The 12,397-nt window shown below is 35.7% G+C and overlaps 1 protein-coding gene across 3 annotated transcripts in view; it reads right to left on the bottom strand.

Moving 5' to 3' along the window:
- FIRRM (FIGNL1 interacting regulator of recombination and mitosis) overlaps positions 1-12,397 on the bottom strand; it is a 78,503-nt gene that overhangs the window by 54,852 nt on the left and 11,254 nt on the right. For all 3 annotated transcript variants that reach the window (XM_074221974.1, XM_074221972.1, XM_074221973.1), the window contains 4 exons: positions 11,414-11,576; positions 9,276-9,360; positions 5,966-6,104; positions 4,358-4,438 (listed from right to left, as the gene is read on the bottom strand). In XM_074221974.1, coding sequence (XP_074078075.1) covers positions 4,358-4,438; positions 5,966-6,104; positions 9,276-9,360; positions 11,414-11,576 — 468 coding nt within the window. The remainder of the gene's footprint in view (positions 1-4,357; positions 4,439-5,965; positions 6,105-9,275; positions 9,361-11,413; positions 11,577-12,397) is intronic.

The following is a 12,397-nucleotide window of genomic DNA, read 5'->3' as shown; positions in this document are numbered from 1 at the left end:
GTTAAAAAAACTAATGATGATAATTTAGATTAGAGGTCTTTGTGTGTTGCTCCCCCAGCAACTCTTCTTTAGTCTTTTCTGGGCTGGAGATCCTAAGAAGAGGCCACTGGATGTTTTTTGGGAGGATATGGGAGGGTTAGACCAGTCTCTAAAATCTTGCAACACAGGATGCCAGTGTGCAATCTTTGGATTTACTAAAATTGAGTCTCTAAACAGTGGTGGTTTGGTGAGTTCTAAAAAAATAATTAAGTGTTGATTTCAGAATGAAGAATGGAAGCTGAAAATCTTATTCTGATACTGTTTCTCAATTAGAAATTGAAGAAAAGTTTTTTGCTTTGTTTTTTTTTTTTAAAAATGAGAAGAAATCTGTAACTTATACGTATACGTTAAGGACCTACAAGTCCAGATTTTGATTTGATTTAATTTCATCCTGAAGAGAAAAGGAACAGGACTATATAAGTTAAGAAATGTATTAAAGCTATATAATCACCTTTTTAATGAGATAACCTGGGTTGATTTTATGTGCATTACTAAGTTTAAACGTTGTTTACTTGAGAAGTTTTTTTAAATTGGAAAATACATAATTTGAATCATGATATTGTGATATTCATGAATATTCTAATATTAAGAAATATTGCTCAATAATTGGGAGTTTAGGGGCGGCTAGGTGGAGCAGTGGATAAAGCACTGGCCCTGGAGTCAGGAGTACCTGGGTTCAAATCTGGTCTCAGACACTTAATAATTGCCCAGCTGTGTGGCCTTGGGCAAGCCACTTAACTGCATGTGCCTTGCAAAAACCTAATAAATAAATAAATGGGAGTTTAAAAATTGTACTATTAACAAACAGAATGAAGAAAAACTAAGTTTCTAGGGGCGGCTAGGTGGCGTAGTGGATAAAGCACCGGCCTTGGAGTCAGGAGTACCTGGGTTCAAATCTGGTCTCAGACACTTAATAATTACCTAGCTGTGTGGCCTTGGGCAAGCCACTTAACCCCGTTTGCCTTACAAAAAAAAAAAACAAAAACAAAAACAAAAAACAACTAAGTATCTTACGTTTTATTGTTGCATATATTAGAAGAACCACCTGAATTTATTGCCTTTGAAGAATTTGTGGAATTAATTTATAATACCTAAAAATAAATTTTTATACCAATTTAGGTTTGCTAATTCCAGTATCAATTTTTATTGCTTTAAGATTGAATAAGAGAGATGTCCATCACTATTCATAATTAGTTCATAACTATTATTTGTCCTTTTTCTAACATCAGGCACGTTTATTGCTAATCTTAAAAAAAAGAGGACTCAGAAAATGACTTTTTTTGGGGCAGCTATAGGTGGCATAGTGGATAAAGCACCAGCCTTGGAGTCAGGAGTACCTGGGTTCAAATCCGATCTCTGACGCTTAATAATTACCTAGCTGTGTGGCCTTGGGCAAGCCACTTAACCCCGTTTGCCTTGCAAAAAAAAAACCCTAAAAAAATGACTTTTTGAAGTTTTTTTAATGTATTCTGTTATAAAGTCTACTAAATTTTCAAATCTGTAAGCTAATTTACTGCAAATAATATGATGATATTTGCACACAGGTATAATAGAAAAGTTTCTATATTTTAAGTGTACTATTTGTGAAACAATCAGTGGTTGTGTTGCTATTAAGAGCATTCAAAGTTTGCAAGTAGAATTCTTGCTATGTTTTGAAATATCATCTATAAGATTAAGTTCCTGAGAAATCTTATTTTTCTTTTTAAGACAGATATAAGTATATTTGGGTAGAAGTGAATGAATTTATGAAATTACTAGATGTTGTACTATTATGGCAAAAAAGATGATGACATCTGTAGTCATATTGCATAGAATGGAATATGTAAATGTCCCATGGCCTAATGAGGAATATTTAAAAGAACATCCCTTCATATCCTCTGAGAAAATGCAAAGTTAAAAAGGCCTTCTTTCGGTCTGCAGGTAGCATTATGTGCCCCCTTTAACTCAAAAAAAGGGGAGGGGATTGATCTAAGATTTAATATGATTATTAGAATAATTTTGTAACAGTAGTTTTGTACTTTAAAATAGTAATTCTGTAATAATCAAACATATTATAAGCTAATGTTCTCAACCATACATATATATAAAGGCTGGGGTTACTATACTTTAAAATTTTTTTATTACTATTCATTATTTCTTTCTCCATTTTTCCTTCAATGATATCACCATTTTATATGTTGATTTGCTACATTTTAAATTCAGAACATCTGTTTGTTATATATGCAAGTGCTGAAGCATATTAATTGAAAAAAAATTTTTTTTGCAAGGCAAACGGGGTAAAGTGGCTTGCCCAAGGCCACACAGCTAGGTAATTATTAAGCGTCTGAGGCCGGGTTTGAACCCAGGTACTCCTGATTCCAGGGCCGGTGCTTTATCTACTGCTCCACCTAGCCACCCCTAATTGAAAATTTTAAAGAAAATTTTTGTTTTTACATGTTATGTTTCAAACTTGACTGTAAAATTGCCTGTGCAATATGGATAATAATTTATGATTCTTCCTAATATTCATTGTTACCACTATACAATCATAATGAAGTTCAGAAATGAAACTCTATCTGATTATAGGAAATTGCTGGGCCAGCTAGGTGGCGCAGTGGATAGAGCACAGGCCCTAGAGTCAGGAGTACCTGGGTTCAAACCCGGCCTCAGACGCTTAATAATTACCTAGCTGTGTGGCCTTGGGCAAGCCACTTTACCCCGTTTGCCTTGCAAAAAAAAAAAGGAAGAAATTGCTATGAAAAGATTTCATGGGAATGAAATTGGTTTCTCCATCTTAAGTCTGAAATCCAAGTATTAGAGGGAAAATGCTAGTGGGGCCATAGTTCATAAAAGTCTGAAAAGAAAAAAAAATCTGAGAGGGATTTTGTTGAAATTTACAGGTTTATTGGGATAAGAGTTGAAAGGGCAGCTCTTCAGTATGATCTGAGGTTGGACACTTTCCGACTCATTCAGAAAAATGTCTCTCACCAGATTTCTGAACAGTTATCTTTGGTTCCAGTTTCTTCTCATTCTATTCACCTTTCAACATGATGGCCAGAAACCAGTGATGTTACTAAAACACCACTTTCATTATGTCCCTCCCTATCTCATTTTACAGATGAGGAAACTAAGGCAAACAGGGTTAAATGACTTGCCCAGAGTCAAACCTCTGGGAAGTATCTGGTCCCTTATTTGAACTTGAGTCTTCTTGACTCCAAGTCTGGCACTCTATTCTCAACACTACCCAGTTGTCCAACATCTTTTCTATCCAATTTTTTTTCTTCCTATTCTCCAGCACAGTTTCTGTTTTATTTATAGTCCATGGTCTCAATTCAAATTCTGCCCAACCTTCAAGTTTTTCCAGCACCCGTTTTTCCTTTTGAAATTTCAGGTTACTTAGGATTATTACTATACAACCTATAACAATTGCAATTATTTTATATTGCTTCTCTACCTCATGATAGCTGAGGACCCTAGATTCTTTTTTTTTAGTTTTTTTTTTGCAAAGCAAATGGGGTTAAGTGGCTTGTCCCAGGCCACACAGCTAGGTAATTATTAAGTGTCTGAGACCGGATTTGAATCCAGGTAATCTTGATTCCAGGGCCGGTGCTTTATCCACTATGCCACTATGCCACCCCCAGGACCCTAGATTCTTAAAAGGGACATGCCTGCAGAGTGAAAACTGTGGTATTCTTCCATACCAGGAATCTTTGAATGTGGTTCCAGGAATAGATTGTCTAGCCTGAAGCTCAATGTCAATAAATAATCTGGTTACTTGGAAATGAATACCTTAGCATTAGACAAAGACAAATAGAAAATGAGCCCTTGTTCCATGTGAATCCCTTCTGCTGTTGTAATGAAAGTGGCAAGATGGAAAAGGGGGAAAGAGATGCTAAGAATCAATTTTTATTCCATCTTCTGTTGAATATATATTTTCATGTATGTTAAATCTTGTTTTCCCAACTAGGCCTTAGGTGTCTTGAAGGCAGAAATATCTTTTTATTTCTTCTACACCCTTCAAAAGAAGTTTATATCTAAGACAACACAGAATATAAAAACAATTGATAGTTACAGAATTACAGATTTAGAAGGAAAGGAGCACTATTTTAGGATTATAGAATCTAGAGCCCTCATTTTCCAGTTGAGAGATATTAAGTGTCTTGACCAGGAGTCACCAACCCATTAAGTATCTGAGGTTGGATTTGAGCCTGGGTCTTCCTGATTTCAAGTACAGGGATTTATCCTCTATGTCATGCTAGCATAATGAATTGAAAGAAATTATTTTCAAGGATAGAAATGAATGAAAACATGATCATTTAGGATCAAAAATAAGTCTTACCTTAATGTAGTGCAAAAGGGAATTAGCAAAGAAACGACATAATTTAAGTCTTTTATGGAATAACTTGTTGTCAGCACTATCCTGTGAAGAATTAAAACAGAATATAACAAAATACTTGTAAAGAGAATATCTTTTAAAATTAGGTATCTTACTGAAGACACATAAAAGTTTAAAATATTCCAAAGAATAGCAATTTTCCACCAGATTTGCTCAAGTAATATGAACAAAGAAATACATACATCTTAAAAATTACTGTAAAAGTTATACCTGAAAATCACTAGTTCCTAAATGAAGTTTCATAATGAACAGTAGGGGGTGATGCAAGTTCAACTTTAGTGCTCCGAATAGAAAGATATAGTCTCATTTAGGGGTAATGGCTGTCATATTCAACAGCGCTAAATAGAAGCATAGATTTAAACAAAATAGCTTAAAATAGTGAAAGTTTCATATATGAATAAATTTTAACTATTATTAAGCTATTTTGTTTAAATCTATGTTTCTATTTACTGCTGTTGAATACGCACACACACACACACACACACACACACACACACAAACACTCATGTAGTGTGGAGCCTGGCCAGAAGATAGAAAACAACAATTCAATCTTATGCTACTAACTACAGGGTCTCAAAAAAAAAAATCTACTACTTTTCTATAAATTGGTTTTCTTTTCTATAAATTAAAAGGGATTGACTAGTTTCTCTCTTAAGATCTCTTCTAAGTCAAAAATTCTATGATTTATATGCAGACAATGGCTTATATATATAGCAGACTGGTACATAAATGATCATCCAAGTCACATGACCCTAGGTATTCTTTTCCCCCAAACTACTTCCTCTTTATTTTCCCTAGTGCCTATGATGGCAAGGTAAATAGGTGGTAGCAAGAAACAGTGACAAAGAACCTGTTTTACCCCATTTTTTCCCACCCCATCCTCCCTTTCTAAATTCATACATAAACATAGACCAGAAGCAATGCCAAGTACAACTGGGTGGTAGGTAGCAAGAAGAGAAGTTCAATTCTAGTGCTTCTAAAAACTCTCAAATTCCACTGCTCCATTCTAATGTATACACAATAAAAAAGGGAGGAAAACCCTGTGCTGACAACACTGGAATTTCCCCATAGCATATCTCTTTTCCAATCATCAACAACACAGGTGGCTGTAAAGACAAGAGACAATAGAAAACTCAGGAAATATACCAGGCAGGGTAAAAATGGATCTTTAAGCCTTTTTTTTCCTTTCTCCTTACCCCTAAGTATTTTTTCTAGCTCCTTCCATTTTTACCATCTCTCCATGTCCCCTCCTCAAAGTAACCTGAATCTTTTATCTACAGTCCTTCAAGTCTTGATTCTCTAACAGAAGCTTGGTTCTGCCTAACAAATGTGAGGAAAGGGAGTGCCTACTCCATGGGCTGCAACCCAATAAAGAGTGTTCCTGACATCCTAAATTGAATCTCTGAAAGAATTTTCAGGTGGAAATACTCAGTCACCTAGTTGAAAAACACTCAAAATTTAAATGAGCTTCACAGTGAAAATGTGGTTCATTTATTGCCTAAAAAATTGTTTTTTCCTTGTTTATATGAAATATCTTTTAACAGATCTCACCTGTGTCTCTGAGTGTACCATCTGTTCAGCTAATAGTAAACAAGAATGGAAGGAGAAGAGAATGTCTTCACATAAAGCAGCAATTATATCTTTGTGCTTCAAGTGACTCTTTATTACAGATTGGTGCTTAAGGCTCTGCCTAATTGAAGAAAGAAATTCAGCAAGTGATTAAAACAAATAAATCTCACATGGTATTCAGTCATTAAAAACATAAGGAACTGGAAATCAGGGTCATGAGGCACTAAGATGCCTATGCTTACCCACATCACCCAAAGAGGCACATAGAGCCCACCTACTCATCTCAAATCTCTTTTTTTCCAAAGATAGTTAGATTGATTTTCCTCTGCTGCTTCAAAGGAAAACTATCAAGGCTGCAATCCAAATTCCTCCACATAACTGCCAAAATATCATTCCAAAGGTACAAATTGGATCATGTAATTTCCTTAGGGGAAAAAAATTATATCTTTAGTGGTTCTTCATTGTCTCTAGAATATAATCCAAATTTCCTAGCTAGCACTTAAAATCCATTACAATCTATTATCTACCTAAATTTCCAACCTTTTTTCCCCCCTTGGATAGTTTTTTGGTTTGGACAATTCTACAAGAGTTCAGGCTTTTTTCCTCCTTGATACTCCCCTTTATGAGCCATTCTAACTTCATTTCAATCAAACAACATTGGTTCCTCAAATTTGGCATTTTATTTTCCAGAACATGCATTGGTTCAGTTTATTCCCCAAGCCTAGAATATATTCTTTCCTCATTCCTGAATCTCAGAATTCTATGACTAGCTCAGGTGCTACCTCTTCTACAAGTCTTCCAACTTTCCTGCAAATATCTGGTAGTTAGTCTCTCCTCCTTTAATTTATCTTGTTTTACACTTACTTGTGAGCATATTGTAACAATAGTATATAAGCACTTTGAAGGCAAGGACTACTTCATTTTGTCTTGTCAGAGTTTAGTGCAACATCTTGCATATAGCAGATGAATGAATAAGTGATAAATTATTGTGAATGTACAGTGGCTAGCATCTTATAAATATCTGATTTTCTAGTACCTGTAATTTTAAGATTATACTAAACTCTGTCTTCTGTATATAAAGGAAAAAAGAACAGTAACTAACAATTGAAAGTTTCATCAATTATTTTTTACAAAACTATGATAGGTGATATCAAATATTATTGAAGAACAGTGACTAAAGGCTCATTAAAAATTTTTTTTAAATCACTGGTTTTGTTAAAATTACACTGCAATTTAAAAATTATATTAGTCTCAAAATTCTACCTATTTCTTTCATTTTTTCCCCTCAGTGGAATTTGGCTTAGGAACAATAAATGAACTGTTACTTACTGCCCCAGACAGGAGTCAATACTCTTAAAACTGAGTTAAAAGAAGGGATAGTAGAGAGAGAGAGAGAGAGAGAGAATTAATTTCTTTCTAAGGCAACATCAAACCCATAAAGGGATCATACCAGAAAGCATGCAAAATATGCAAATTTTACTAAATTCAAGAGATATTTATTAAGCATTATTAAAGAATGAGCCACAAAGGATATAAAGCTGAAAAATGAGACAATATCTATTCTCTCTTTTTTTTTTGAATTTTTGCAAGGCAAAGGGGGTTAAATGACTTGCCCAAGGTCACATAGCTAGGGAATTATTAAGTGTCTGAGGTTGCATTTGAACTCAGGTCCTCCTGACTCTGTCCAGGGCTAGTGATCTGTCCACTAAGTCATCTGGTTACCCCCAATATCTATTCTCAGAGAGTTAAAAGTTTACAAAGAAATCTATGACCTGAAAAGGAATAAGTGGCAGTACAATAGGGGACATATGGCATAGACCTGGATGAATAAAGTAAAACGAAAGCACGGGAGAGAAATGTAGACAAAAATATTTTAGGACAATTTGACTTAGGGAAAGGACCCTTTCAGCTGAGGTGAGAAAGGTCCACTGAGCCCAAACCCTGAAGGAAGAAAAAAGACTGGATGAGAAGATGTAGTGTCCAGGGGCTGGAAATAAATTATACACATAGAATGTAGCAAAGTAGGGAAGATAGTTTGACTGAAATAGGAAGTGCCTGAAAGGTAGTAGGAACTAAAAAAAGGCCATTAATAAGTACACACTGAAAGTCTTAAAGGTTAAAGCTATGAAGTTTGTATGTCATCTAATAGGTGTCAAGATACTATTAGAATAGAGACACCTTGTTTTCAGAGCAAAGGCCCAGCAAACAAGCTGCACTCTGAGTTTGACATAACCATAATCCTTTGCCTTAATTATCTGGATGATCTCAGTCACAGGTAAATCCCGGAACTGTTTCAAATGATTACTGTATTGCTTTGATCAACACCAGATAGTCTGTGAGCCCAAACAAGCACAGGACAAGCTTGGACAAGTTGTGGTCACCAAGTCCTGCTCTGAATCAAACTTGTCTCATTGTTGCTGGGACCTCATCATTGTCAAATTGATAGCTCACTGCACAACCATTGGTATAAGTATTGAGATTTGGCTACACTAAAGCAGGTTCCCTCTGGAGCAGGAGTGGGAGTGGGGGTGAGGGCGGGGATTGAGGCAGCACATGCTTCTAAATTGCCACCTTGCTTGCAAGCCATTTCCTTCACTTTGAAATTAAATTTCTGTTTGATTACTGACTCTCCTGTCTTTAGCTTCCTCTGTTTCATTCTGGCTACTCACGAGTCAGAGGCCAGTTCAGTCCAATGCATGTAGGCAATGGGAAGATATTGAAGTTTCTTAAATAGGATAGTAATGCCCATGTTTTAGGAAAATTATACTGGAAGTTGTGTGAAGGATGCATTAGAGAAAAAAAAAATCTATATTTCAGTCAAGAGGTGGTAAACTGGAATGGTGGCAGTGTCCGTGGAGAAGCAGGGAACAGATACAAGTGATCCTGTGGAAATGAAATAGATAGGATTTAGGAAATCACTAGACATGGAAAGGAGGGAGAGGAAGAATTGAAGATGACTGAAAATCCAAACCTTGAAGGTGGTAAGGAGCTTAAGAAAGGAAGAATAAACTATTCTTTTTAGGAGTGTAGCAGTAAAAGGAAGGACAAACAAGACATTCACCTAAGAGATAAGCATCAAGGAAAGGTTTTTCAAAGATAGAGGAGACTTGATCAAGTGTGTTGACAAAGGAAAATTAATAGGTAAGGGGGAGGGAAAGGGTGACAACAAATGATTGACAGGAAAAGCAACTGAAGGAGATATTTAACATTTTTTCATAAACTACTAAATTAATACAACTTAGAAATAAGTAAAAACATGGAATATGAAATATACAAAGAACAAAATACATACTTAATTAAAAACTTCCAAGTGTTGGCATGAAAAGCTTGGTCCATATCAGAAATAACAGAGCAGATATCCAAAACTGAATGAATAACTACAAAAAATATAGTAGAATAATCATTAAAAATATAAGCTTACTTACTGGGATGCGCTTCTATTTTATTAAAAAAGCATCTGCTATAAAAGTTCACTAATTATTACATTAAAAGCAGTTGAGACTACATAAACCAATTAGCTTATAATTTTATGTTTATTTAAAATTTTCAACTCTAGAAAATGAGAACACAGCTTTCCTACTGTTTTTTTTTTTTTTTGCAAGGCAAACAGGGTTAAGCGGCTTGCCCAAGGCCACACAGCTAGGTAACTATTAAGTGTCTGAGACCGGATTTGAGCCCAGGTACTCCTGACTCCAGGGCTGGTGGCTTTATCCACTACGCCACTACGCCACCCCCCTACTGTTCTTAATATACTGAAATAATAAACTTTTCTCTCTCTTTTTTTGTTTAGACTTGGGATTTCCTTGGCACAAGTAGTTCTTCTATGAGCCTCTATCAAGGCAGATGAAAAATAGTTTAAATTAAATAATTTAATAAAATTAAATAATTAAATTAAATAATTTAAAATTGCCCAGGATACTGAGACATTAGGTGGATTTACCAGGGTTCAAGTCCCTCTGTAAGAGGCAGTATTTAAACCCATGGTATTGTAACTACAAGGTCTATCTTCTATTCCATGCTGCATCTGAAATCCTGATTCTCTGAATATTTAATAAGGAAAGGAACAACTCCAGCCAGAAAGTATCAAATAAAGAGAAAAAGAAAAAAAAAAGCCTGTACCATTCATGTAATGTTCTTACCCTCCCAATCATTAACTTGTTCTAGAATCCTCTTGGTTGTTCTTAGCCCTTCAGTCATGGACAAGCTAGGGAGTGGCTATCCTAAATGTGAGTGCTTCAGAGTTATATTCATTCATCTATAACTAGGTCATTCTCTGGCAATAATGAATTTCATCAAAATAATAACTAGCAGGGGTTCTTAACCTTTTTTTTTTTGAAACAGACCCCTTTGGAAGTCTAGAAAAAAGTTATTATTATTGTCATTCTCAGAATAATGCTTGTCACCTATATTCATAACTGAAATTCATAAAATTTTTTTCCTATTCAGGTTCATAGCTCCTTTAAGGATGGAGGCAAAGAAGGGATCTATGAACCACAAGTTAAGAATCCCGCTTTAACCCCAACTTCTGTTGACATTGATTTTTCACTAGCTACCACTCTAAAATTCCCCGAGGCCTTCACATCGTGGTCTAGCCTGGCCAGTCTTCATTCCTTAGGGACTCTCCTTGACTTCTGAACTTCAAAACCATACCCCCTAGCCAGGTCCTTTCATCTCACTTTTGCTTCTACTTTTCAGCTCTCCTCACTGGAATGTCAGCTCCAGGAGGCTGGATTTCTCTCTTTTGTTTCTATCTGCATCCCTGGTGCTTGGCACAGTGGAAGCACCTAATAAATGCTGGTTTCCTTTCTTCCTTTTTCACTTAGCTGTCATCTCTCCTGTCAGCTTGCTCACATAGTTTCTTTAGACTTCTGCCTCATTTTTCAGATTCATCATTTCTCTCTTCAAAGAGATATCTACACTCGATGCCTCCAATTGTTGTTCATATGCCTGAAATGGTCTTCATCTTCCTCTCATCCATTAAACTCTTACCAATTCTTTGAAGTCCAAACCAGATGCCTCCTCCCCTAGGAAGCATCCCCTGACTAATCGCTCTTTGCAGTCAGCAATTCCCTTCCTTTTTCAGACCTCAGGTAACATATTTGTATCACTCTAGTGTGCTCATAATATTATGGATATTACAGTCTTCTATCAATGCATCTTACTCTTTTTCTATGAGACTGTGTCTAATCTAATCTTAGTATGCCTCCAGAACTTTGCACAACTTTACATAGCAGTTGAATTAAACAAAGTGCATAGATGATCACTTATTGCCAAGAAAAATTAATTTAAAATATTATCCAATGATACTTATTCTATACTTACACTGAGTGTCTAAAGAAACAATCACCTTTATTATAGTTGTGGGCATGGGTGTCATGTAGAATGTAACTTTACAGTGTAAATACAAATGGACAAATTTTATTTACAAACCTGATACCATGACTGAAATATCTTCTTCTACCACTGAAGCGTCCACAGAGACCATATCAAGTAATTCCATTAAGTGCTTCTGAAGGGAATAAGCCTCCTTGAAAAGGGCCTGAAGAAGATCTGAAACCAGGTGCAACCGTCCAGAGTACACAGAGTCGCTATTCTGATTATAAGTAAACAAAAAAGAGAAAATAAATGAAAGCTCCAAGTTCATTTTGCCAAGCTGGAATTGGTTTAGTGCAGTGGATAAGGGACTGGGTTTTGAGGCTGAAGACACAGGTTCAAATCTAGCTACATAACCCTGAGAATTTCATCTTAGAAAATAAGTTACAGAAAGGAGGCTGACTGACATCGATAAAAGGAATAGCATCCTCTCTAGTCTATTCCTAATATGGTGCCAGCAATTCAAAGTGCTTTTTAAAATTACTTCATAGAATGCTTTTTTCAGTGGTATAATATGTTATATATTTCATGGATCCAGAGCTTAATAGCAGTAAGATATTTATTTTGCAGTGCTTTCAATGAGTTGAAACTGTCCATTAACACAAAAGCCCAGTTTTTTAACATCAGCATATCCCTAGGGATGATAAATGGCTTAAATCATAGAATATCATGATTTCAGAATAATCAAATTGTAGATGACCCAAAAGGCAATGAAAATACATAAATGATAAGTATAAATGAAAGTAGGACACAACAACAGAAAGGGAGGTAGGCTGTTTACGTAGAAAGTGAAAGGGACAACAGCGCATATCATTGCACTGGAATCCATGATCTCCAGAGAATTAGAATGAAAACTATCAGACAGTTGGATTTTACTTGTGTCCTATTAACCTCAGTTCTAGGACTTTTGAAGCTACCTGGAATGCAGATATAAACTGGGGGTGGGGGGGTGGGGGGGGGTGGACGGATGGTCCAGAGATTTCCTTTTCAGCATGGGTTAGCTTCTTCTTCTTCTTTTTTTTTAATATTACAGACCCATTT

This window comes from Macrotis lagotis, chromosome 2 (genome assembly GCF_037893015.1).
Source record: "Macrotis lagotis isolate mMagLag1 chromosome 2, bilby.v1.9.chrom.fasta, whole genome shotgun sequence".
NCBI lineage: Eukaryota > Metazoa > Chordata > Mammalia > Peramelemorphia > Peramelidae > Macrotis > Macrotis lagotis.
Note: the sequence above shows the minus strand (reverse complement) of the source record. Positions and strands in the feature narration are given on the sequence as shown.